The sequence below is a fragment of the Aedes albopictus genome, chromosome 1, assembly GCF_035046485.1.
Source record: "Aedes albopictus strain Foshan chromosome 1, AalbF5, whole genome shotgun sequence".
NCBI classification, from domain to species: domain Eukaryota; kingdom Metazoa; phylum Arthropoda; class Insecta; order Diptera; family Culicidae; genus Aedes; species Aedes albopictus.
Window position 1 is genome coordinate 191,991,746 of NC_085136.1, and position 27,124 is coordinate 192,018,869.

Genomic DNA, 27,124 nt, shown 5'->3' on the forward strand with positions numbered 1-27,124 from the left:
CGTTCCTTCCACTCCTCCGGAGCCACCATGATGCAACACTTAAAATTCGATCATTATGCATGAAAAAAAATCGAACAGTAAAGTGAAATGTAATGTAATGTAATTTCGCACGAACACGTCGGAGCCCTGGACGAAACCAACAGTGAAAGAATTTTCTTGATCCGTTGATTCGTTCTCGAGTTTATTCGTGAAATACAAACACCAACCCACTTTTATTTATATAGATTAAAATAAGTATTAAATATAGCAAACGCCAGTACCAAGGGGTTGGAGCGAGAATTGTAAAATTTATCGTGATGTAGTATGTACCTAAATGGATACGTTAGTTTATTTTTTTTTTTTTTTTTTTTTTTTGATAAAAATGGTAATTTGTAATTATATAAAACAACAAACAAAAGTGTTTGTATACTGTTAAGCACTACATAATAAAACATATTAATGAATTTCAACTTTGCCCCAAAGTATAGCTTCAAACGTCATTTCAAAAATGAAATGACCCTACAGTTGTATTCTAAGAGCACCAGATTTTACGCTGACGCGTGAAGACCAAATTAGCCAATCTATAGTAAGGCTGGTATCCATAGCCAGCTACACAAAAACCTAAAGGTTAAAGCATACCCGATCGATGGTACGCTACCGAGTGGGTAGAAGGGTGCACTTACCTCGTGTGCTTTGGGGTGTTGATGCTTGCAGTGCTTGTGGTCGTGGCTTTGAAGACCACCGCTTGGACCATAGTTTTCAACATTTTCGCCATTCACCACCATATGCAACGTGACGGACAAAATTGCCAAGAAGAAAATCTTCTGGGCTGCGAACGACAATGAGAACGTATCGGAGTTTGCGGTGTATTTCTTTCTGGTTGCCATTGCCAATTGCTCCATGCTGCACCTTATTGATTTTACGTTTCTATAAACTTTACTGTAAGTTTTATCACTAATCACAATATTGTGATTACGTTCAGCGTTTTACAAGTTTTGAGCCACAGTAAAACAATATTCATATACACAAGTTTGTTTATAAAACATTGAAAGCAAGCACTAGAAAACTTTTCCTTTCGTTTGCACTTTCATTTGGGCAATTCATTCGCACAGCACCGAGGGCCTTTGAATTAATATTTTTTTCACCGTGAACCGCTCACAATAAACATCCCAGTGGTGCAGCTTCATACACGCAGCAGCAGACGTCTGCTAAAAACAGGGACACTCGCGAATGGTTCGCAAAACTGGTTGATATTCACTCCGAGCACCGAATCGTAAGAAATTGAACCGCATACAGAACAACACGCTAGACTAAAGAGTGGAACAAGCAGGCACGGAAATCCGCGAACCGATCACGTCGGATGCATTCACTTTACTGAAAGTCTCGTCTACTCGCACGATCGGCTTTATTGAATCGATGTAGTAATCTGCACACCACCGCGGCATAAGCCTGGCCCGCCAGCCGCCACCAGCCAATCCAGCAATGAATGGCTTTTCAACATCACGAGCGAGACGCGAATCAAGCAACAAACAGCACCACTAGCGAAAAATGCACGAGCAAAATCACCAACACTCACACTGCAACAGACTGTTTTGTTTGCTTTGTGTTAAACACAATACTTCTTTGCTTGTTTTTGTTTACAAACAAACACTTTGGCAGTTACAAAATGTCATTTAGAATCCATTCAGAAATGTAATGCAAACCGATTTTTGATTAAGGGCAATTTGCAGCTCAAAAGCTTAGTTGTTCAGGGATTTTGGGGATTTTATTGTTCGTGCAGTTGAAAATCGGAAAAAATGCGAGAATTGTTTTTTCTCATAAATCCTGTGTCAGACGTACGTCGGGCACAGTGTGCTGGATAGAGGGCCAGGTCCGCTGTCCAGTGCATTACGTCCGACGTTATGTTGCACGTATGGATTTTGAGAAAATTCGATTGTCGGGTGTGGGGAAACTTCGGGTTTCAACCGCGACGACAATGAGCCATTTTACGAGACGTTTCGGATCAGCTGATCGCTCATTTCATGAATGAAAAGGTGAAGGTTGAACGAAGGTTGAATGAAGGTTCAAATATTACGTCCATTATTATTTGGGATTTGTAGACCCCCCCTCCCCCCTCTGTCACGCTATTTTCCTATACCTAATACACGTACTGTCACATTTTTCTAGAACCCCCCCCCCCCCCCCCCCCCCAAATGTTGGACGTAATTTTTGAACGTTCCCTTAGCGGACTTGTAGTTAAAAAGCATAGGCCTTTTCATGTGACGTCTTAAATCAGCTGTTTTTTCGGGCGTTTGACAGTTCTTCTATGAAGATGACACGTTCGTGTTAGCAGCTGTTGTTCAAGCTTTGTAAACAAATGCATGCACGGATCTGTCACATGAAAAGGCCTATTGCAGTTAAATCGTTTGCACCGAGCGAACGTCTACTGTATTTGGCGTCTGGGCAAAGAGTGTAATAGCACCCTTACTTTTGATTGATTGATTTGTCTTTATTAAAGAGACTTTCAGCCCTTGGCTGGTTCGTCTCTCGTTTTCTTACTTTTGAGTAAAATAAACCCGAAAAATAGTTCATCGTGTATTCAAATCGAACGCCCAGAACTGATGATTTTTTTCTCCGTGTATGATAATACAATACTGAAGGGCTGAATCTCACATTTTGACAGTTCTGTGACAGCGAGGAGTCGGTTCGCCATTTTTACAAGCTTCCAGGAAAATTCGCTTCGTACTTTTGGGCCGTGAGCAATTTCAGTCGAAAAATCCATCCATAACGAGTTTTGGCCGTCTAATTCATACCGTAAACGATGGCTGAATATCTAGCCTCGATTTTCGGCACGGAGAAAGACAAGTAAGTAGCGTACATTCATTGGAATATTCGGAATAATATGGTGCTAACGTGTTCGGCATTTGTTTTTCTCGCAGGGTCAACTGCTCTTTTTACTTCAAGATTGGAGCATGCCGGCACGGCGATCGTTGTTCCCGCATCCACAATAAGCCAACGTTCTCCCAGACGTGTTTGCTGCAGAATTTGTACGTCAACCCGCAGAATTCGGCCAAATCTGCCGATGGAAGTCACCGTAAGTTTTCCCTCGCCTCATTCGCAGTAAGTTCAGTGCTGCCAGACATATTTGTGAGCTAACAACTACTGATCTTATCTCTACGCTTGTTCTGGAATGGACAAAACAATTGGGTTTGTACCATTTGGGCAGATGAACCTATTTCGGGCACTTTCTGATGTAACTAAGTCAATGTCATACCAATTGATTTGATTTTTTTGTATAGGGTTAGATACTGTACGTATCTCACCGTATGCCAAAAATTAAGTTATTAGATATAAACTGATTTACAAAATAGCTTCATCTACCTGAATGGTACAAAACCCTGTTTTCATACGTTTTGCCACGATTTGAACTAGATTCGAATTAGGCTAATAATCTAATGGTTTTGTTATTCGACCTTTAAACGAAATGCGTATTGACCGGCGTTCAAACTCGTGTTTGATTTGAATCAATATTTTTTAAAATAAATTGTTATAGGGTGACATTGGGTATTATTGGCAAGTTTGTTTTCTTCGTCATGGAAGTTATTTGAAGGTCTAATTGCCTGACACTAGACCGTATAATTTAGCTTGATTGAAAAAGATTAGATGTTAATTTTAAGTTTAACAGGTTTTAAAAAAAAACACGACGAAGAGAACTAAACTGCCAAAAATACGTAAGTTACCCTATAACGACGAAAAATTCAAAAGTCATTATTCTTGATTCACATGAGGATATAACATAATACGTAATTACTTGAACATACTGAAACATTAACCCTAAAAGGGATACGAAACTGAGGCCATGAAGGTATCCCTTTAAGGGTTAATGGTAATTGGCATCTTATGTACCTATAACATACAATCATAAACCTTAATCTTAACATTTTTTACCTCCTGTTAATATACTTACAGTGGTGGCAAACGTTTCCGATGAAGAAATGCAGGAGCATTATGACAATTTCTTCGAAGACGTTTTCGTCGAGTGCGAGGACAAGTACGGCGAAATTGAAGAGATGAATGTTTGCGATAACTTGGGCGATCATTTGGTAGGGAATGTATACATTAAATTTCGCCGCGAGGAAGACGCTGAAAGAGCTGCCAAAGACCTAAACAATCGTTGGTTTGGTGGACGTCCGGTCTATTCTGAGTTGTCGCCGGTGACGGACTTTCGTGAAGCCTGTTGTCGTCAGTACGAAATGGGAGAGTGCACTCGATCGGGATTCTGCAACTTCATGCACCTGAAGCCGATTTCGCGCGAACTGCGTCGATATCTGTACTCGCGACGCCGCGGACGATCCAAATCCAGATCACGTTCTCCAAAACGCGGTGGTGGAGGCGGCGGTCGTGACCGGTCCCCTCGCGATCGTCGTCGATCTAGAAGCCGTGATCGCAAAGGACCTGAACGAAACGATAATGGACGCAAGGGAAGATACTGAAGCAAGCATTAGCAGACTCCAGATTATTCAGTTTAGATGCTGGTAAAAAGACAATGTTTAGTTAAAGAATTATTGCGTTCTCATAAATCTGCTAAAGGTGGGCGACCTGACAGTTTGCTCTATGATTTAAACTAACTTTCTACCAGCCTCTCAGACATTTGACGATTACTAAAGTAAAACTAGCACACAAAATCTGTACCAGACTGGCTACTTTCTCAAAGGGCTGGATATTTTCCAGCAATTTGCATTATTTTAATAAACTCATGTCACTGTAACATAACAATTCCCGAACGTAATCCGATATTTTACTTATTTATCCGAACATCGTTGAACTTTTCTGTAGTAAAATCTTGACAATAGGAAACGACTACTTCAGAAGTTTCTCTAGATATTATCCTATTTACCCCCAAGCAACGCTCAAAACTGAAATTATAATACAAATTATATCGATAATTTAACAAAATCTAAACAGTATTCACAAAAGTGGTTTTCTTTCCCACTACCGTCGTGCGGGGTGTCATTGGGCCAAAGTGGGGTGACATTGGGCCACTATTTCGCACGTTTAGAATACGACGGGAAAGCATATTGTGTGCTACACTGAAATAATTCTAAGAGCCTATTTTATCAGACCTAAGGACTGTTCAATTTATAAAACGGACAACTTTACAAGGCTATAAAAAGAAGACGCGTAGTTCAAATTTAACCACCCTTGCTTCGTAGTTCAGTACATCATCTTTCATTATAGTAATAATTTTTGAACCGAACAAAAATAGTTTTATTTTATAGAAAATCGGCCAGGTGTAAAATGAGGTGAATTTTTCGATTGCTGATAATTGAAAATATTTATAAAACTACTGTTCACATATGGTATATTGTTTTTCATACCAAAAAAGTATGTGCCATGCTGCAGCAGCATGAGTAATGAACATTCTGGCAAAATTTAAACTCAATTGGAAAATTAGGTGTTGAGATATTAAATTCTCAAGTGAGATTCGATTTTTTGAATAAAATTCAATTGTAAAGCAAAAAGAGCATGAAAATATTAAATAATCGATTTTTTTATGCATCCAGTCGAAAGTGGGAATAATGTGGTTTTAAATGCAGAAAACTGCTTCTTGATAGAATTGCTGGTTTGGTTACTGTGCGCCATTACAGACACAGTAATCAAAACAGTTTCGTTCTTTGAAGGTTCTTCAAAATAACAATGCCATCGAATGCAAATCTTGCATAACAATGATGTTGTAAATAAAAATTTTGCATCCGATTATTGTTAAATAAGGTATACAATAACATAGGACGAACTTTGTTGAAAATATATAATAACAAGATTCGCTAGAGTCGAAAATCTGCATCAATGGAGCAAAAAGTATGAATTTTTTTAATATGACCATCTTTATGGATTAAATTTTTGGTGAAAATGCAATTAAAAGTAAATTTTTCTTCTGTATCATTCAGAGAGCAATATTCTACTACTCTGGACAAATTTCTAGCCGAATCCGTGATGCTATTACAACACAGGACTTAAATGAACATTTTTTAAATAATTTCTATGAAAACAAGGCAACTCACTATATCAAGTTGGAGACTGTTTGGTACATTATTACTGATCAACTATTGAGCTTCACCTTTAGTAGAATAGTAGAAGCTTCCAAATCATTAAAAACTTCATGCAAACGTGCATGTTAAGTATGTGGAAAGTTATGTCGAATTTTGAGAAACGGGTTTTTATTGATGTTTTACGAAAATCGCTTCAGTTACACAATTAAGAACATTTCGCTGAATGTTATATTTTTCCTATATTTGAGAATAGCTATAGAAAGTTATTCAAAAAACTGATAACGATTTTATTGAAAAATAAAAAAGATATCGCACAAGCAAGTTGTCCGTTTTATAAATTGAACAGTCCTTACACATACATTGTACCCCTAGTCTGACACGTTCACTTCAAATGAATCATTATACGTATCATACCATAAACAGTTCCGAATGAAAAGTTTTCTAATAAAACTCAATGACACTTGCGCATATCGGAGTTACATGCACATAACACGATCGATACATTAGCTGTGCATATAACTTTGGCCGGGTGGAAAAGCAACATTGGCAGATAAAGTGGAATACGTTTTGCATAATTTCGCATTTCCAGTAAGTGAGCTTCGTGGTCGTGCGGCTAGGGCGTCGGTCATTTAGACGCTGTGAGTTCGACTCCCGCTCCAGCCTGAAGAAAATACTAAATTACATAATTCTAAGATACTTTGCATCCACCGTCAAATTCTCTTACTTATATTGTGCAATGGTTGTTCCGCCCTTTTTATATGTTGATCTAGCTATTTTCCTCAATAGGCTTTTTTATATGCGGTCAACTTATCGCGGCTGAGAAAGTGTTTTGGGAAACATTTCTTCTCTTTTTTTTATCTTCACTTGCTGAAGATATATGTAAGCCACACCGCGAATTTTCAAGAGCACAAATCTGGATAAAGAAAGGACGGTTTCGGCTGAGAAAATGATCGATTGGTCCTACTCAATTGGCGATTAAAAATAGAGGTTATGTCGTGAGAATTTGGAAGTTTGAAAGGGAAATACCAGTTCCCCATCAGTTTAGTCAATAATTTTTTGGTAAATTTATCGATAAAATGATTTTTTCTTCCCCGATCCCAAATTAAATTTTATCTGGAACGACTCAATCACTAAAATACGAAATGGAATTTCACAAAACTTAACCAGGCCAATCGATTAGCTTTTTCGCGCAAACCGTCATTTGTTGTTGTTTTTTTTTTTTTTATTTGGTCGGCATTAATGTCGAATTCGTTTTTAATTCAGTTCCAACCTGGGTTGGAACTGGATGAGATCACAGTTTGAACCCCAACCCGACTTCGGTTTCGCTTGTACTAAAGTTTGTTTGAGTTTGTTTGACGTTTGTTTGTTTACACATTTTCCGCCAATCCAGTTCCAACCCAGGTTCAAAAACGAATTCGACATAAGTCAGAGTGGACTGATCAGAATCGCGCTACAATATTCGTTGGTCAGTCAGTTTTCTCGGTAGAGCCATGCAAGCGCGAGTGTGGAATGCGGAATCAGATTAGCTTGAGAATTTTCGAATGGCAGACAATTTTCAGGTAAGAGTGATGGGGGTGCGAGTGAAAAATCCGGGTTCAGAATCGCGCTACAATATTCGTTGGTCAGTCGGTTTCCACGGTAGGGCGATGGAAGTGCGAGTGAAAAATCCGGGATCAGAATCGTGCTACAATATTCGTTGGTCAGTCGGTTTCCACGGTAGGGCGATGGAAGTGCGAGTGAAAAATCCGGGATCAGAATCGCGCTACAATATTCGTTGGTCAGTCGGTTTCCACGGTAGGGCGATGGAAGTGCGAGTGAAAAATCCGGGTTCAGAATCGCGCTACAATATTCGTTGGTCAGTCGGTTTTCTCGGTAGAGCGAGTGTGGAATGCGGAATCAGATTAGCTTGAGAATTTTCGAATGGCAGACAATTTTCAGGTAAGAGTGATGGGGGTGCGAGTGAAAAATCCGGGATCAGAATCGCGCTACAATATTCGTTGGTCAGTCGGTTTTCTCGGTAGGGCGATGGAAGTGCGAGTGAAAAATCCGGGTTCAGAATCGCGCTACAATAATCGTAGATCAGTCGGTTTCCACGGTAGGGCGATGGAAACGCGAGCACGAAATCCGGGATCAGTGGTCATCGTGATCAAATAAATCATAATCGTGATGAAGACCGCGACGTGTATTTCCATATAGGGTGGGGCGGGGCAAGATGGGTCAGTGCCATTTTTGGGCGCATTTGGCTTCTTTAGCGGTGTTGAGATAATTCCATATTCAGAATCTGCATGCAAAACTGAGCCGAAATCCAAATTTTCATGAATTTTGGTGCCCGGAAACCTATTTAAAAATCAGTTTAAAGTTTGTATGGGAGCGATTTGTCGAATCACCCCTCGTCGCATTTTGTACTGGGCGGAGCTGTCAAGCAGTTGGCCAGCTGTCAAAAGGTGATTTCGAAAAATCTCTTCGAAAGTGATTTTAGGTACCAAAATGAAGTTCTAAAAATCTGAAAAAAATCATGGTGGTTCAGAAAAAGGTGTTCTTTCGTATAAAATCAAAAAATCAATACATTTTTCTTAATTTAAAAACCCATTACTCATGTTTTGATTATGGTAATAATTTTGTTAGAAGACCAGCATGAATATACAAAAGTTTGGGGCATTGATTGAAAAATTATTCACTCTCATTGGAAATAAAAAATAAAATGATTTTTAGCCATTTTTCTTATGCGATACATTCCATATAATCTCCATATAAACGGCCGCGGGGCAAGATGGGTCACCTTCAATTTTGAACGTATTTTTGGAGCATTCAAAAGTTATTTATTTTTTATTACAAGACTATCTCATAAATGACTTCAATCAAGCGGAATGAACGCTTAAAATTATAACATAAAATTATGATATTTTTTTAGTGAAAACATCGATTTTCAAGTCGCCTTAGGACCACTCAAATCGTAAAGTTTCTTATATTCCAAATAAATTTATAAAATGTTTACTAGTAGCTCTTGTTTACTCAGTATGGATATGGAGCATATATGAATGCGGAACAAATCTTATATTTTGACTTTTTTCGTTGAGAAAATGTGAATTACTTAAAAGGTGACCCATCTTGCCCCGCCCTTTTTTCACGGCGCAAAATCGATCACATTTTAAAACTGCTTGTTTAACATCATATTTTGTATTTAATGAACTTTGTATCGACTTTTAGCATAGCTAACTAATGTATTAAAGAGTAGCGGACGAATACAAACCAATACGATTTGTATTTACAAAGTTATGGGGATCCATCCTTAGGTGACCCATCTTGCCCCGCCCCACTCTAACTAGTGGATCATATCACCTAACAGAGGTGGCTCCTAGATCCACACCTTACCCTACCCTACTAACCACCATTCCTTCCCGTGACAACTGTGGGGATGCTGTGGATTCCACGGTTTCTAGTAGCAACGGTTGTCGAATTAACATTCCTTCCCTTTCCTGATGACCGTAAGGACGTGGCCAGCGCCGTTATTGACTTTAAATAGCTGAACTCTCGAATTGTGCACATTGAGAATGGTTAGCTAGTCCCAAGCTTTCACATTCATTGGTTCTCTGTGCAACTTCGATTGTTCTGGTCAATCACGGAGTAGCAACTACGATGTGTACGGTTATCTTTGCTTTGCTGGCATTAAGTCAGAGTGGACTACGCGATTTTTTGGGCAGGTAAAGATAAGTGAAGAAAAGCGAAAACTCTGAACTTTTCCACGTTATTTTGATGCAGATGTTTTGTTACATGATAGAATTACATATAGTATTTCGGAAAATAATGCGTTTGATTTTGTTCGGGACTGAACGGGGAAATGGTGGTCTGTTTGGAGGACTGTAACTCCGACGGCGGGAACGGAATACAGCGATCACACACTGCGACCCTGCGACCAAGCGGATTCGGGACGGAACCTGGCCCACACACTGTGGCACTTTACGGCGGAACGGATACTACCGGGTTTACGATGGTCACCCACTGTGACACCGCGGAACTTCGGACGGACGGACCAACTAATAAAACTTAGTGCTACAAACTAACTTAACTTTATTCTTGAAAACATACAAAGTCTCGTTTCTTCCGCTGTCGAGCGATTACTGATCACTGTTCGTGTTCGTGCTTTTCTCTTCGAGGTGGGTTGGAGCTTTTTCGATCGCAGCAACCGAGGGGTGGTTGGATGGTGACAGAACATACTCCCCCCGTTGGAATGAAAATTTCAACATTAGTCTTCAAGCTCTGGTTCTGGACGGTTGCTCTCGATGGGCAAGATCGAAACCTTCGTGATGGGACGACGAAACGTGGACCCGTTGGAGAAAACATCGACCACCCTCACCAAGCCGTCATCTCCTGGAAACACTGCTGAAATCCGGCCCAACTTCCAGTTGAGAGGCGGTTGCGTTTTCTCGTGAAGCAGGACAATCGTTCCCACTTCGATGTTCGGTACGGTTTTCAAGTTCTTCTTGCGGGGCAGCAAAGTGTTGAGGTAATCGCGACTCCAGGCTCTCCAGAAATGGTCTCTCATTACTTGCAGGTGCTGCCAGCGGTCCAAACGGCTGGTCTTGATGTCTTCCAATGACGGTTCGGCTGGGGCAACTAGCGGACGTCCAATCAAGTAGTGAGCTGGAGTAATTACCTTCGGATCAGCTGGATCATTCGAGATGGCAAATAGAGGGCGTGAGTTTAGTACCGCTTCTATTTCGGTCAAAACGGTCGCGAGCTCTTCGAATGTCAATTTGGAGTTGCCGACAATCCTTTTCAAGTGTGTTTTGGCCGACTTCACGGAGGACTCCCAAAGTCCCCCGAACTCGGGAGCGTCCGGCGGGATGAAGTGCCATTCCATCTCACGCATTTGGCAAAATTGCTGGATCTCCTCAACCGTATGCTGATTTTGGAACTGCTTGAAGAGCTCATTCAGTTCATGGTGCGCACCTTTGAAGTTTGTGGCATTATCGGAGTAAAGCCGCTGAACCAGGCCTCGGCGGCTCACAAACCTCTTCAACGATGCCAGGAATGCACTGGTGCTCAAGTCGCTGACCGCTTCCAAATGGATGGCTTTGGTAGCCATGCAAACGTACACTGCTACATAGGCCTTCACCAACTTCGGACGGTACGTTCCCTGTTTGACCCAGATTGGACCTGCATAATCTACGCCTGTTACAGCGAATGGCGGCGATGGATTTACTCTCGATGATGGCAAGGATCCCATAAGCTGTGTGGTTCCGACGGGATTGGTGCGGAAACACTTGACACATCCGCGTGTGACCTGCCTGACGGTAGAACGGGAATTCAGCAGCCAGTATCTCTGCCGGATGGCATTGATCAGTCCGGTCTGCCCTACGTGCACGAGTTCCTCGTGCATGGTGCGAATCAACATTTTAACCAGTGGATCCTTATCAGGTAGTATGATGGGGTGCTTGGCTTCGAAAGGCAACGCCGACTTATCCAAACGCCCTCCGACACGAAGTAATCCATCAATGACGACTAGACGGAGGTTTCCAATTCGCTTGCTTGACGCACCAGCCGCAGCAAGCTTGATTTCGTCGCTCAGGTGAGTATGCTGGACTACCCTGAAGATGTCCTCGCTTGCTCGTCGTAACTCGCTGACGGTCAGGTATACATTCTTCACTCGCTGACTTGGATCTTTCTTCCGACAGTTATCGAAGAACCTTCGGACATACGCCATGATTCGCTGAACCTTACGGAAACTGCTGTGCTGATGCAAGAATTCGAACCGAGAAGTATCAATTTTGGTTACTGCTGCTACGACGATCTTCATTTCTGGCAACGGTTCTGGTGGAACACTGTCTGCAACATCCATTTCGTAGTTGGAACAAGCAAGAAATTCTGGACCATGCTGCCACAAACGGTTCTGGCTAAGAGCTTCAGGTAACTGCCCTCTGGAGACGATATCTGCGGGGTTGTTCTTCGAGCTGATGTATTTCCACTGGCAACCTTCGGTGTTACTGCAAATTTCCGCTACACGGTTACGCACAAAAGTCTGCAGCTGGTCCAACGGCTTCTTCAACCACGCCAGAACGATGGTGCTGTCGGACCATAGGACAACTTCACGAAAGGACATCTGCATGGCTGGGATCACCTTCTGCAACAGACGAGTCAAAAGCAACGCTGCGCACAATTCCTTCCTTGGAATCGACAGATCATGGAGCGGTGCCACCTTGGATTTACTGGCCAACAACACAAGTTTAGCGGTTCCATTCGGCAAAACACTGCGCACGTAACAGCACGCACCGTAGGCAACGGTAGATGCATCGGCAAATCCGTGCAATTCGAAGAAGACTGCGTCGTCACTTGTAACCCTCCTAGGCGCTTGGATGAGAGCTAGTTGCGGTATAGCTTGTTGCACTTCGTTCCACTTCTGCTGACTCTCCTTCTCCACAGGTTCATCCCATCCTTGTTTCGTCTTCCACAGGTGCTGTACCAGGAGTTTGGCGACAACGATCACCGGAGAAAAAAGTCCCAGGGGATCGAACAGTTTTGCTATTTCGGAGTAGATGGTTCTCTTGGTGGCATGAAGAGCGACAGACGATGGAGCAGACGGGGCCGCAATGTGGAAAGTATCAGCCTTCGGATCCCATGTTAATCCCAACAGCTTGATCAACTCGTTCGCTTCGTAGACCGGAATGGATTGCTGCTTCTCCTGCTCTTCTGGTGGGACATGCTGCAGAAAGACTTCCGAGTTGGAGCACCACTTCGTCAATGGAAATCCTCCACGAGCCAAAGATGATTTCAGCTGCTCATAGTATTCAACCGCTGTCTCGATGGTGTCTGCGCCCGAAAGCACATCGTCCACATAAAAGTCCTCTTTGATGATTCTGGCTACTTCGGGAGAAATCGTGGAATCGTCTTCGGCGAGCTGGATGAGACATCTGGTGGCTTGGAATGGGGCTGAAGCTGTGCCGTACGTTACCGTATTCAGCTCCAGCACACGCAGCGGTTGCGACGGATCCTCTCTCCAAAAAATCCTCAAGTAACACGTGTCGTCCTGCACCAGCAGCACTTGCCGGTACATTTTGCTAATATCAGCAGAAAATACAAATTTGTACTTACGGAATCGAAGCGCTATAGTGAACAGATCACTTTGGACAATAGAGTTAATAAACTATAGAGGAAGAATGTCGCTGGCGTCGCTGCCGAAACATCTTTTGCTGGTGGAGATAGGCAGGGATATAAGTGTCAAAGTGAAAAAGTATGCAGTTTGACAATTAGATACCCGACATGTTTCCGAACGAGAACAAAGGGAACAGCAGCGACATTCGTCCTCTATAGTTTTTTAACTCTATTCTTTGGACTACCGGCCCCACGTGAAGAACATCATTTAACGAGAGTGCAGATGGGGACGGTTTGGCACTGGCGTCAAAAACGACACGACACTTGGTACTGGTACTTGCAGGTCGCAATACTGCGTGGTGCGGCAAATAGTATTTCCGTTTGTCCTTGGTATCGTCGGCTTCGTTTATCCCGTGGCAGTGGTTCAGGAACTCGTACTCACGAACAAACTCAACGTACTGCGCTTTGAGGACAGGATCTCGCAGGAAACGCTTCTCCAGCAACAAAAACCGCTTCAGGGCAACTTCTCGGCAATCCATCAATTGATCCACGTTTTCCTTGAAGGGGAGCCTGACCACGAATCTTCCAGCACAGACAAACAGACGTAACACTTCAAACATTTTTCGATTCAAATCATAGTCACGAAAACATATTCGCCCAATGCTTAAAGGCCTATGTTTGGCCGACCACCAACTAGGTGGCGGTAGTGAGCAAACGTCAAACTCGAACAAAAGCAATGCGAGCGCCACGGTTGGCCAGTTGGCCAACTATCAAATTTTGAAAAAGACCGTTAAATCGGTGTACGATGTGAATTATCAGAGTGTTACGTCTGTTTGTCTGTGCTTCCAGTGTCATCGCGGTAATGAGTTGACCGAAAATGGGCCTCGCAGAACTGCTCTTCCGTCGAATGTTTTGAAACGTTGGGAACCTCTTCAATCTGCCAAAACTGGTACATCATTTGCTCGATATCTGCTACTGACGCTACATTGGAGTGTGCAGCGGTCCTGACTGGAGCATCTCGGTCGTTTATTGTGCCAGCTACAAGCCAGCCAAGGTGGCTCTCACGAAGCTGCGGCAGGTGAGGCGCAAGCTGAATCTGACCTGCTTTGAGCAGATCGAAGAAATGTGCGGCTCCAATCAGCATGTCCACTTGGGATGGTTTGTGGAAGTCGACGTCGGCCAACGTAATTCCGTCGGGCAGTTCCCAACCGCTTACGTCGATCTTGGAAGTTGGCAAGGTTCCGGTTACCCTTGAAGTAATAAGACATTCCACGGTGGTGTGGAACGTATCATCACGAGAGTGCAGCTTCACCTTCATCCTTTCTCGTGCAATCGTCCGGATAGCACTAATGCCGGTGATTTCGATGTTCGCAGGCTGCTTCGGTAGGCCGAGCGAGTCAGCCATCTTCTCCGATATAAAGTTGACTTGGGAACCGCTGTCGAGTAAAACGCGACACGGTTGCAGCTGATTCCTCGAGTCCGTCAGATGAACCACCGCGGTCAGCAACAGAACGGTCTTCGTTGGTTGGGCAGAGTTGCAGGAGCACGATGTGGATACCGTCGCATTGCCCTCTGGCGCCGGAGCAGTAGGCTCTTCTGCCGACTTCGGGACGGACACGTTCGACTGCGCTTCCGGTTTCACGCTTACTTCCTTGTCTCCATGTAGTAACGTATGGTGGTGCTTTAGACACTTCTTGCAATGCTTCGAGGACGGGCACTCCTTGGATAGATGCCCCTTCCTGAGGCAGTTGAAGCAGACACGGGCTGTTCGAACCTTTTCGAGTCTCTCCGCTGTTGTTAGGCTGCCTAGAACATCGCACTGGAAGTTTCGGTGCTGACCTTCGCAAAACACGCATCGATCGGAGCTGTCTTGTTGCGACTTTGGAGGATTCGTGGCGTTCGTATAGCACTTCTGTACTGGAGGCTTGCTGATGGCAGCAGCAGGCTTCGGTTTGACTGGTTGCGATGATGGAGGCTGTACGGCGGCTTCACAATTTTCCAATATTTGGCATCTGGTCTTCAAAAACTTGACAGTCGGTTCGTATTTCGGCAACTCTCCTTTCTTCAACGTTGACTCCCAAGCTTTCCGAGTGGATTTGTCCAGCGCATTGGAGATGAGGAAGACAACCATATGCTCGGACACACCCAGAAGTTCTTGCTTCAGGAACCGGAGGTTTTCCACGTGCCGCGTTGCTTCGTCGATTAGGGCACGAAGATCCTTTGACGACTCCGACGACATCCGCTTCAACGAAAAGAGTCCTCGAATATGCGACTCGACGAGCACTCTTTCGTTCTCATACCGCTCAGTCAGTATTTGCCACGCCTGTCCGTAATTCCCTTCGTTGATTGTCCTTGCGTCCAATATTCCAGCTGCAGACCCGACCAACGCCTTGTCCAAGTGGTAGAGTTTCAAGGCATCACTGTCGCCGGACTTGGACATCAGGTCATTGAATATCGCCTTGAACTTCGGCCATGCAGCATAGCTACCGTCGAACGTAGGAATAGGGGCTTTTAACGGTTGTTGCTGAATAATAAGATGTCTCTCAGCGGGTGCAGCCGGTGCCGCATCCTTGGCTTCCAGAATCAGCTCCTCCACAATCTCGGAGACGAAGTTGTACAGCTCTTCAAACGTCGCATACTCGTCCTCCTGGTCATCCAAATCTTCATCCGGAATAAGAGCCATAACTTGACTATGGAAGGTGCTGAACTCCGTGTACGCTGCTGTCAGATTTCGAGACATGACGGTGAGCTGTGCCAAGCTTTTCGGTTGACCATCCTCTCTAAAACAAAAGCTCTCATTTTTGAGTAACGCCCATGCCGCACAGGGACTGTGTTGGAAACACACATTTTTTAAAATTGCTCATACGCTCACATTTTTGCAAAATATCAATATTTTTCGGTATTTGAAGGTGGTTTATAAACCCAGTGAGGTTGCCATGTCGAAATTATTGCAAAATACATGCTCATGTGAGCGTACGAGCAATTTTAAAAAAATGTGTGTCTCCAACACAGTCATGTGCGGCATGGATGTTTACTAAAAATGTGCAGGCCGAACACATTTTTGAGCGAAGGCGTTTTTGCGTGTCCGACACTACGCGTTCCATCTTCACAACCTTTTGGTGGATCTGGTTGCGCTGCCGAAAGACTGCTTTCAGCTGCTTTTTCGTTTCCGGTTCGCAGGTGAGCTCCCACTTACTGTAGCCGCGGAAAGGATTACTATTCGACGGCGACGACATAAACAAAGGCCTCGGCACTCTCACGGATCCTGTCGGTTTCGGGGTCTGATGATCCGCTTTGCTCTGATCCTTTTCCGGCACTGCAGACGTGGTTGGATCCTTCGGATTGTTGTTTTCCATGTTTGTTTTTTCACTACGCGAAAACACGACGCACTACGCAACGACGAACGAAAGTTTGTTGTTGTTTAGACGAACGGTTTCGTCGACTCGCAGAATCGTTTCCTGGAGCTTTCGCTTCCACTCACACACGCGCACGCAAATGTCACTTGTCGCGAAGAAGCTTTTTCTCGACGAAGCTTTTTCCTCGACGAAACACTTTCCGACCGGGATCGGACTTTCGCGAAATGGTTTACGCACACACAGGGTTGCCACTATTTTTTCGAACTTATCTGGCAAGTCAGTAATGAAAAATCTGGCAAAATCTGGCGCTAGTCGTTACTTTGAAAATCTTAAATATTTATTTTTTTTACTGAATTCACAATTTGAATAATAAACAATGTTGTTTTTCAATAATTAAATGTTCACTTTATTAGTCCTCTCGAAAACATTTGATGACAGCATGGGATGTTGTCAAAAACAATTCCATGTGAAGTATGATGAAACATACGTATATGTAAGTTACAAAAAAAATCAAAAAAGCGTTAGTATTGTGTTCAACGTACAAGATTTTCACAGTTATTGAGAAAGAATTGTGCTAACTTGACCAATACCGCATTGAATATTCAAAACAAAAATGACATTGTCGATTCTCCTCTTCACCTACTCAGTTATTTCTTAGTCAATGAATGCAAATTCGATCGAGATTATCCAATCCAATTTTAACCCCAAAAACACTACAAAGTAATCAAATTGAACAAAAGCTGCGTAACACATCTTGAAATGCATATTGTACAAGTATTCATTGAGCCTTATTCAGCTGAAAAACAGGTATCAGGCAACCGATTTTGGTGCAATAATTGTGATGAAAAATGCATAGGTAATTTTGAGCTGACTAAAATTTTCTTGTCGAAAGTATAAGCTTTAACACCAAGGTAAAATTTCGTTGATCAATAATCTGTTTTGAAAATAAAAATCTGGCAAAATCGGTGGTTTCTCTTTTTGTCTTTTTGCCTCCTGAAAATCTGGCAGTGCCAGATAAATCTGGCATAATGGCAACCCTGCGCACACATCAACACGGTTGGCAGAACATGTTCGAACACGTTTACGGACGTGTTTGGATTGCACTTTTTCACGTTGGGAAGGCGGAACCCACTTTTTCGCGTAGCACTAAGCTGGACGGAGCAGCTTTTCGGGAAATGTTCACTGCTATCCGGTTCGTTAGGGACCACTCTATGTTCGGGACTGAACGGGGAAATGGTGGTCTGTTTGGAGGACTGTAACTCCGACGGCGGGAACGGAATACAGCGATCACACACTGCGACCCTGCGACCAAGCGGATTCGGGACGGAACCTGGCCCACACACTGTGGCACTTTACGGCGGAACGGATACTACCGGGTTTACGATGGTCACCCACTGTGACACCGCGGAACTTCGGACGGACGGACCAACTAATAAAACTTAGTGCTACAAACTAACTTAACTTTATTCTTGAAAACATACAAAGTCTCGTTTCTTCCGCTGTCGAGCGATTACTGATCACTGTTCGTGTTCGTGCTTTTCTCTTCGAGGTGGGTTGGAGCTTTTTCGATCGCAGCAACCGAGGGGTGGTTGGATGGTGACAGAACAGATTTGATATCCTAAGTGCTTCCAGGACATTTTCCCAAAATTACTGAAAAACAGATGGTCCGGTCTGACTTAACGCCGACCATTTATGCTCTTGAAAGTTCGAGGTCTTGCCCAACGACCAACAGACATTTGAACGTCCTAGATCACTGTCATCAAATAATCATAATTATCAAGAATGCCCACAACGCTCGGGGTCACTTTTGCAGCGCTACTAACGGATCAAAGTTGAAACATGGTGTGTAGTGTTAGTGGTTGTAGGGTACGACGGGGCAAGATGGCCACCCGGGGCAAGATGAGCACCCCTCTGTTTTGCTACTTTTATGATGAATTTTGCCCAAACAAGTTCATAATCCGTTAGAATAATGTTTATCCTGTTTGTAAACCTGATATAAGGTACTTCATAATGAACGAATTAAAAAATATCGTCAAATTAGTCAATAGCATGGATTTTTAGCATTTTCTTATAAGAAATCATCAAAATAAAATAAGGTTTTTATGTCAGAATCAAATTTTTACCATAATTCTTGTGATCAGCCAACATTACTAGCTTAGTGCAAAGCATTTTAATTTATATTAGAAAATAATTTCTAAAAACAAACATTAAAATTTATTCAATTTTAGTTATTTACCTATAGTGGGGCAAGAAAAGCACCCCTGAGGGGAATATAGAAAATATTTTGAAATTATTGGAATCCACTCAATAGTGCCGAACATAGGTTTCAGTTGGGGCCGGGTCATAACGTCCGGGGCCATAATGTCCTGGTCCTTATGGCGCGTTTTTTTGCGAAATAACGTCCAAAAGCTTGGATGCGTCATAAAATCCTATGTGCCTTCTTTCCTAGGACCTCGTGACATAGTTGCATGTTTGGGCGTTATGCCCCGAAAAAATGTGCCATAAAGTCCTGGGACATTATGGCCTCGGACGTTATGATACTGCGCCGTTTCAGTTACCTCTGCAACTATTTGGTTGCGTAAATTCCTAAAAATAAGCAACTTAATAACAGTTTATTGTTTTTCGGGTCATTTTGTATAAAGTATTATAAAATCGCATTTGTTTCATAATTATCGAAAAAAATTATAATTTTAGAACGTGATACTATAGCTATAAAAAAGGTACACTATATCAATCACTGTATGACCAATTTATTGTTAAAATATTGGGATTTTAATGAAGTGCTCTTCTTGCCCCGTAGGGGTGCTCGTCTTGCCCCGTAGCATGTTCGAACTGACCATAAAACATCTTTTTTGTTTGGTCAGATAAATCATCCTTATTGTGAATTTTGAACCCTCCTATGTTTATGGGTGATAGAAAACATGATATTGAAAAGAACTATTGAGAGGTACTTCGAAAAATTGTGTTAACTTTCAATAAACTCAACGTGATCCTTAGGGTGCTCATCTTGCCCCGTCCTACCCTATGCGGATATCAAAACATACGTACGCCACCTTCTCATATGGCAGATCACAAACACTATTACAGATAGCTTCTACCTAGATACGCCTAGAGAGCGCCACTTGTCTTGTCGCTTGATGCTTGCATTGAAGCAAATAACTAACTAATTTTTAGTTGAATCATAGCATTCAGTTCCGAAATAAGGATTGTGGGGCCCGGGCCTTGAGCGAATGTGGAAGCCCATCGGAGGTACTAATGCGATGAACAAAAAAGTTTTTCTTTATTTGTGAACAGTACTTGACCGTTTAGCAAGCATAAACGATTGTTGTGGAGGCCCGGGACCCTGCTGGCCCCTCCTTAGATTCGGCCCTGAATTTATCTATCGTTGAATATCTATCGCGAATGCGCGATTGTATTTCGCGGTATTACATTTCGCGGTTTGTACTATTTTGCGGTACGTCATTTCGCGGTTGACATTTTCGCGGTCGGTACCATTTCGCCGTTCTTTCCCACAAAGAACGTTTATTTGAGAATTCATAACGAATCTAAACCCACATAGAAATATAGGAATATAAATTCATATCTCTTTTGATATTTATCATTACAATAGAATCAACAAGCATGGAATACAACCAAACTTACTTATTTGTTTCAAACGACTTTTTTTTAGGTTTATTGTAACAAAATTTAATTTCAAAACACCTAGTTATTTACCCAACTAGCATTGAAGTTTTACAACAGATAAATAAGTCGTTCTAGCGCTTGATTTTGTAAATTTTGGATGAGCAAATCGTTATCCAGCTATCATTGTTACTTGGGTAGTTTGCAATTCAACAAACGTGTTAGTTGTTTCAAACTACACCGTGGTGTGTTTGAAAGAAGTTAAATTGTTCGATGAAAAAGTTAACAGCTTGATGTGACTTAGCTTTTGTTAAATGTAATTCAAAAGAACGGCCTATGCGGTCCAGAAGGGAAAATATACAATGAAAATATTAACAGCCTAATGCCAACAACTATTTGACCAGTATAACAAGAAAGAATAGCTTTGAAAGAAGGGATGAAAACATTATCAGATTGATAAATATTTGATTAGAGTGTTCTCTAAGAAAGCTTCAAAAATAATCAATTTGTTGAAAAACAAAACCACACCGTCGAAAGGAAAACCGCAAAACGGTAAATCGCGAAATGGTATACTGCATATGATCGCATGTAAGTCCCATATTTGCTGGGTTTCCTATTCATATGGGACAATTATGCGATTATAGGCAGTATATACCGCGGCAGTATATAGTACACACCGCGAAATGGGACAACCGAATGCGCTGCTCTTCGTTCAATATCAATCCCGGCCATCTCTATCGCTCATCGCTATCGGGGAATTTGGAATAGAATAACAGTTGAACAGTGCTAGATAGGTATATTCAACTGAATTCATTTCTTTAGCTCTTCGTCTGCAGCTCCTTACAGCGGCTTTCTTTCTATGAACTCAACTGCTGTGGCGTTTATCAACGTTGTCCATCTTCGCTCGGACAAAAATGTATCTTTATTTGAATTATTCTTTCCATCACGTTAGTAAAATATGTAAGATTTTATAGCATTTATATAACAATTGATGTTTCCTTCGAATGTCTTTCTGATAATGTAGAAAATGATGCTTCTATGACGCTTTATTTAGCATCTTCTTTAAACGATAAACAGAAAAGATCGGAATATTTACAGCCAAAACGATTAAACATAATTATTTGTAGCAACAGAGAAAAGTAAAGTTTGTATACCGCTCTAATAAATAATCACTCATAAACTGTTAATCTCCTTCCGTGAGAGAGCTTCGCTATGCGTTCTTAACAAAGTATCGGTGAAGTGTGTTTTTCGAGCTAGAGCTAGAGCTGCCGCTGGATATCGATGTGCTTGACGATGATGATGCGGGATTAGATATTCGCCAGTTTTCCAGTAGCTCCTTTTGAACCTCTACCGGCAACGCATGGAACACATCCGGATCGACGTTGGATGGTAGCGCGCTTTCGTTAGTCGTCTTAATGGCGCTGCTGCTACTGGAAGTTCCCATCGCTGACAATGGCGAATCTGCAAGTGAGGATGGTTTTGCTGGAGTAGACGTCGAAAGATGATTTTTGAAAAACCCTGTAGTTTTTAAACCGGATGGAATGTTTGTTGAACTTGTACCACTGCTTGAAGGCTCTTGATCATATTCCTTCGAGTTGAGCCGAAGGTCAGCCACACGTAGCTTACTTGGGGACGAGGAGTCATCTTCGTTGGATGGTAATAGGCTGCTGTTCTTTCTAGCGAGAAAGGATGCCAAACGGCGGCACTTTTTAGGCGATGGTTCGGCATCGGATTCTGATCCAGATAATGATGCTACTGAGGCGGTATCTGAGAGACACGTGCTCGATGCAGGATCGCAATCCATTGCGATGGGAAAGGACCGATTCGATGTGAAGCTGTCACTTAATGTAAGCGATTCATTGCTAAGGTTCGTAATGGATTGTACCTCAATGTCTGACTTTTTAATGAGAAAATTCGCTATCGATTTCGAGCCGGCCTTACGCTCTTGGAATTTGAAAAAAGAAAGACCTAACAATGTTATGTTGAACGGTTGTCGTAAATCAACCATGCGTTCGAACACCTTCATCACAACGGCTAAAATTTTATCCTGAGCACCGTCAGCCAACACCAGCTTACCATCTTTGTGCCGAAAATAGGATGGCAATATTTTGTCCTGCTTACATTCGCGATGACTGGTTTTCTTCACCGAATCATGTTTCCGAACAGTCACCTTAATAGCTATGGGAATGCGACCATCATCGGCGATATTCTTCACTAATCGTACCAACAAATGTCGAAATTTGTCCTCAGCATCTGCACGAATGGAAATCGCTGGACACGAATCTTCTAAACCAACTGATTTTGGTTTTCCTGTTTGCTTTACAGGCGTATCGTCTTTTCCGAAAGACATTTCCTTCAGCTTACTAGACTGTTCAAGTCCCAGGCGCTTCGAAAGTTGGTGGAGCGGAACTTCTTGCAATTCACGAACAGTTCTTACGTCACACTCCTCCAATATTTGAGCAGTCTTTTCGCCGATACCGGTCAAACTTTTAACCGATCCTAGTGATCTCACGAAACTTGCAGCACAATTCGGAAGCAGCACTGTCTGTTTGTTCTGCTTATGGATGCTACCCACCAACTTCGCCAACAACTTATTATGTGCTATTCCCGCGCAGCACTTCATACCTAATTCGCAAAATATACGATCTCTTATCTGCTTTGCCATATGAGTGGCAAGTATTAACCTTCTGTCACACCCACATCCACACGCCCTGCGAAACACTTCTCGATCAGTCAAATTTGGATCCTCCACGGGTGGGTGTATGAACCCTTCAACATTCTGCAACTGTTCTAAACTGACACTCTGCTCCAACTGATCGTTTATCTCTTTTGTTACGTCCAGATAATTTTCATCCAATCCCAATTTTTCCACGTTTGGCGTGAATTTGTGCATTATTTCATTGATCTTTGCCGACATTTGCTTGTATTTGGTCAGGTCTTCCCCGTTGACGAGCACCAAATCCGGACACAGCTTCGTGGCTTCATTGATCAGCATCATTTTTTTTACACCGTACTCCCTTGCGATGTAGTTGGAAGTGACCACATTGAAGCGCTGCTTGACTCCCACCGGTTTATCTTTGAGACTTGGGTTCAATATCTCTTCAACCTGAGCGTAAAAGTAGTCCATGTCCACATGTATGATCACACGAGGGTGATCTTCTGAATCGTTTTGTGTTTCCAAATCTTCCATAGTTTGTCCGGCTCAGTAACCTCATCCAATACCATGCGATCGGGGATAGCTTTAACTGAAAAAAAAAGAAAATACGGAAACTGTAAGCTGTATATTGTAAAATTTATAATAATGTAAAATTATTAATCTTGTCAGATTGTTTATTCCCATATGTCTATTTTGGCCAGGATGCTTCTAATTTGGCCATTCCCATAAGAAATACACGTGATTGGCCAAAATATAAATCAAAGTTGAGAATATGGCCAAAACTGACGCAGTGCTTCTATTTTGGCCAGTGCCACTTTTAATGTAAAAATGAAGTATTAGCTTGATTTCTGCATTTAATCTATAAAGTATAGACTGAAACCTTTCATTTGACACATTGGTAGTTTTCATATGATTATTGGTTATTTTTATAATAATGATTTCCCTTTGACTGGCAAAACCGGTGCCTGGCACTCTATACCTTTAATTTATCTGGCTGTGATGGGACACGTTCACAACCTGCATACTACGGAGGTGCATTCAATGCTTCTATTCGTGTAAAAGTACCGCACCTCCTACAACAACAACACGCCAACCCGGCATTCTGTAGGAAGTTTGAAATCCTAGGCCTGAGCGAAATCCGTCGACCGAACTTTAGAGAACACAGATTGCCATAGGATCAAATTCTGCAATACCTACGAGGCAAACACGCTTCACCGTTGAGTTGGTTTCGTGCTCAGAGCTCCATCCACGCTGCGCTCATGAAGTGGAAGCCTATTAGTGAGATGATAATTGTGACCAGATTCATAACACGATACTAAGGGTCTGTTCCAATTGACGAATTAAAATTATTTTTTACTTAAATTTGACAGGTCGACACTTAAACTTGACAGTTCTCCTAAGGGAATAACTATCGAAATATCAAGATTAAGTGAAAATTAATTTTAATTTGCCAATTGGAACAGACCCTTGCCGTGTGCAGCATAGTTGTTCCATCCATGTTAACCCTCCAGCAGTCGCGTCTTCGACTACCTGCAACGGCACTACATTCACGCTGTGTATCACAAGCGTGCATTTTTCATGGTGCGTGTACTCAGTACACGACGCGACCGCTCCCGGGTTAATATGGATTTCAATAGAACTTAGGACAATTATGTTCATGCGCGTAACTACCGCGGATTTGGCCCCTCAGCACCAATGTCGTGCTCGCTTGTTATGCACTACAGCCAGCGTGCATGATATTGGAGCTGAGGGGCCAAATCCGCTGTAGTTACGCGCATGATTATGCTGCACAAGGCAGTACGGTGCCCATGAAAATGCCCATTCAACTGTCGGTCACAGGGGCGGGTAGGGAGGATGACACTAGTTTTGCCAAGCCGAAATATCCCAAAAAAAAGCCGAAAAAGCCAGTAAAACCCACATCCGGCCACGAAATTTAATGAATTCCGCAAAATGTCGCGATTTCCGGGTAAAATTAAAAAAAAAAAAATCCATACAAATTTGCATTGTTTTTAGCTGGAATGAAACATTTTTTTTTCAGTGCATGTAAAGCAATATGTAATATCAATAATGAAATCCGGATACAGCTTTAGTCATGTTTTCCCATACAAACTTCAAGCTACTTGAGCGCCCCCTTCCCGAGCAAAGTCTGATAGCAAATTGAAAACTAATTTTGAGGTTGTGCTATTGCAAACTTTGATAAAACCAAAACGGGTTGTTATCGTTTTGATCGTTTTAACGGTTAAAACATCAAAAATGACATCAGAAAAAATGTTCCTGTGATAGCAAATCGAGAACAATTTTTGCTATCGACGATATCAAATTGATAACTGCTTTTGTCATCAGCGCAAGGAAAATTAAAAATTTAAATATAAAGTTGTTTGGTTTATATCAAATCATAAATGCAATAATATAATTGCACTTATGATATATGCCTAGAATTACTTATATAGTTTACTAAAAGTTTTAAAACTATTTACACACTGAATATGTATTTAAATTAATTTAAAATGAATATGTATTTAAATTAATTTAAAATGACAGCATACCGAAAACAAAATTCGAAATTAAATTAAGTAAAGATAAACTGATATGTATCAATATGTTACATCAATTTGTTGCTGAATATAAATCATGTTTTCGACTTGCTGTAATTTTGGTCTTGGACAGACTATCGATTTCGCTCAAATTTTGAACATAGGAGTCCACCAAAACAACTAATTCAAAAGGTGAGACTCGGCATTTCTCGAATTTTGTGGGCCACCCTATCGTAGAGCTTAGCAATGTTTTGGTACGGTTCCTTGACATAATATGAAGTTAATGTAGTGGCAAGCTATCGCAATGAATAAACTTACTAATTGCAAAGTGTTTCAAATATACTAAAGAGGCGAATCCTTGTCGATTTGACAGGTCTCCTGCTCGATGACATCAAATCGACTGTTCCTATTTTACTGTTTCTCTTGTTTTACAAGGCTTACTTATTGTGGATTTACCGGCTACTTGTATTCTACCGGTTACTTGAGTAGCCGTTTTCATATAACAATCAACTTGATTGTCAAAAAATGAATGTCGTTGAATAGCTAGTGGCAACGAGAAATAGCGCATACAATAAAAATGTTTAAAAACATTTTAAAGTTACTCTTTTTATAAAACGGGTACTTTGGAGGCCATACTGAAGCGACCGGTAGAATACAAGTAGCCGGTAAATTCACAATATGTACTATCACTTTAGGTAATATTGTATTTCCGTTGCAAGAAAGTGTTAGATTAGCATGCGAAATCATTGAAAATCAAACCTACAGTAGGTACAGAACTTTATCAATTGTACGTTCTGTTATGCATACTTTAAACAATTTAATAAAAAATGATTTTGTAGCGACAATCAATGACTATAGGGGGATTCACTTAACAGCGTAAACCGCTTATTAAAGTTTATTCTGATTAAACGTCGCGATCATCAAGGTAGTCTTTGATTATTTCATTCACAATTTCATGAAATATTTTAAATAAACAGAAATTCATGGCTTACGCAGCAATTTAAACTGTTTAGTGAGTCCCCTTTATATTTTAAGTCCTGTTTGTAATATCCCGCCAAACTGAAAAGCCGGCTTGTAACAGTAAATAAAAATCTTATCAAAAATATTACCCAGAAACCCGCTCAGATGAAGCCTTGTTTTGTTTACCTTTTCTTGTATAGTTTACTGCAAGTATCGCTCTCTCGCTCGCTCCCTCGCAGTGGGTCGAGGTACTCTCTTTCACGTTTACCTATGTTACGCAGCACAGCTCACTCGTTCAGCCAGCCAACATACATACTTTCCCCAGTTCTTTTTGGAAAGTTTTCTGTCGTCTACGTTGCTGCAAATCAAAGGATATTTTTCACTTTCCCGGCGGACTTTCCAGAACTTTGAATTTCGATTCCACACAGCCAGCCACTACTAATTGAAATTTAGGCACTTACGATCGTACAGCAACGATCAATCCCAAATTTAATACGTTTCAAAGTTTCCCATGAATAGTAGGCCAATATCTCTTCAAAGGTTTTGAGCCTCGTACTTAGCTTGACGCTTACAACTAATATATTCAATGGATGAAAACTTCACAGTATTATCTTCCTGATACGTCTGGAATGAAGAATATTCAATGAATTACAGAAAAATTCGTTCTAACTTTCCACGCAACAAAATACCGTACAGCAAAACACCAGCAATCATTCGTAATCGTCGTGTTGCTTCCCGTCAGAGTTTTTTGTAGGTACTTTCTGCTTTGCTGGTTTGTGCGTATGCATTGGTGCTACCTCTGTACTGTATACAGCCGGGGTTCCCGAACGTAAGCTCGGCTCGATGATCACGAAACATTCGCATTCTGTCAAGCTTATCAAATCTGTGAAGAACTAAAAA

General features: G+C 41.8%; 5 protein-coding genes across 8 annotated transcripts in view; 1 reads left to right on the top strand and 4 right to left on the bottom strand.

Annotated features, from left to right (window-relative positions):
- Window positions 1-1,532, bottom strand: part of LOC109423201 (leishmanolysin-like peptidase) — a 122,401-nt gene extending 120,869 nt beyond the window's left edge. Inside the window, exon 1 of one of the 2 annotated variants that reach the window (XM_062846047.1) lies at window positions 663-1,532. In XM_062846047.1, coding sequence (XP_062702031.1) covers window positions 663-881 — 219 coding nt within the window. In that variant the 5' untranslated portion in view covers window positions 882-1,532. The remainder of the gene's footprint in view (window positions 1-662) is intronic. The other variant, XM_029852105.2, reaches the window with a different exon arrangement.
- A 1,131-nt stretch (window positions 1,533-2,663) lies between these two features.
- LOC115257160 (splicing factor U2af 38 kDa subunit) lies at window positions 2,664-4,747 on the top strand. Its single transcript, XM_029856555.2, has 3 exons — window positions 2,664-2,823; window positions 2,898-3,052; window positions 3,928-4,747. The coding sequence occupies exons 1-3, from the start codon at window positions 2,780-2,782 to the stop codon at window positions 4,449-4,451; spliced, it is 723 nt and encodes a 240-aa protein (XP_029712415.1). The 5' UTR covers window positions 2,664-2,779; the 3' UTR covers window positions 4,452-4,747.
- Window positions 4,748-10,251: 5,504 nt separating this feature from the next.
- LOC134290435 (uncharacterized) lies at window positions 10,252-13,059 on the bottom strand. The gene has a single exon (XM_062857583.1). It carries the CDS (start codon window positions 13,057-13,059, stop codon window positions 10,252-10,254), a length of 2,808 nt encoding a protein of 935 aa, XP_062713567.1.
- An 861-nt stretch (window positions 13,060-13,920) lies between these two features.
- LOC134290441 (uncharacterized) lies at window positions 13,921-16,453 on the bottom strand. The gene is made up of 2 exons (XM_062857588.1): window positions 16,188-16,453; window positions 13,921-15,877 (listed from the first exon to the last, which is right to left on the bottom strand). The coding sequence occupies exons 1-2, from the start codon at window positions 16,451-16,453 to the stop codon at window positions 13,921-13,923; spliced, it is 2,223 nt and encodes a 740-aa protein (XP_062713572.1).
- A 4,501-nt stretch (window positions 16,454-20,954) lies between these two features.
- LOC109397295 (DNA polymerase iota) lies at window positions 20,955-27,099 on the bottom strand. 3 transcript variants are annotated; one of them, XM_029873766.2, is made up of 4 exons: window positions 26,919-27,099; window positions 26,686-26,848; window positions 26,411-26,582; window positions 20,955-23,319 (listed from the first exon to the last, which is right to left on the bottom strand). In XM_029873766.2, exon 4 carries the CDS (start codon window positions 23,262-23,264, stop codon window positions 21,285-21,287), a length of 1,980 nt encoding a protein of 659 aa, XP_029729626.2. In that variant the 5' UTR covers window positions 23,265-23,319; window positions 26,411-26,582; window positions 26,686-26,848; window positions 26,919-27,099; the 3' UTR covers window positions 20,955-21,284. The 3 variants fall into 3 exon arrangements, with proteins under 3 accessions (XP_029729626.2, XP_029729623.2, XP_029729625.2); XM_029873763.2 differs by having other exon boundaries at window positions 26,411-26,848; XM_029873765.2 differs by having other exon boundaries at window positions 26,411-26,848; window positions 26,914-27,099.
- Window positions 27,100-27,124: the final 25 nt, after the last annotated feature.

Excerpts from the sequence above, each read along its gene's own strand:
- LOC115257160 (XM_029856555.2), top strand. The coding sequence starts at position 2,780 with ATGGCTGAATATCTAGCCTCGATTTTCGGCACGGAGAAAGACAA. Across the intron at positions 2,824-2,897 it reads TTCGGCACGGAGAAAGACAA|GGTCAACTGCTCTTTTTACT; the intron begins GTAAGTAGCGTA and ends TTTTTCTCGCAG. Across the intron at positions 3,053-3,927 it reads ATCTGCCGATGGAAGTCACC|TGGTGGCAAACGTTTCCGAT; the intron begins GTAAGTTTTCCC and ends ATATACTTACAG.
- LOC109397295 (XM_029873766.2), bottom strand. The coding sequence starts at position 23,264 with ATGGAAGATTTGGAAACACAAAACGATTCAGAAGATCACCCTCGTGTG.
- LOC134290441 (XM_062857588.1), bottom strand. The coding sequence starts at position 16,453 with ATGGAAAACAACAATCCGAAGGATCCAACCACGTCTGCAGTGCCGGAA. Across the intron at positions 15,878-16,187 it reads GTGAAGATGGAACGCGTAGT|AGAGGATGGTCAACCGAAAA; the intron begins GTCGGACACGCA and ends CTTTTGTTTTAG.
- LOC134290435 (XM_062857583.1), bottom strand. The coding sequence starts at position 13,059 with ATGTACCGGCAAGTGCTGCTGGTGCAGGACGACACGTGTTACTTGAGG.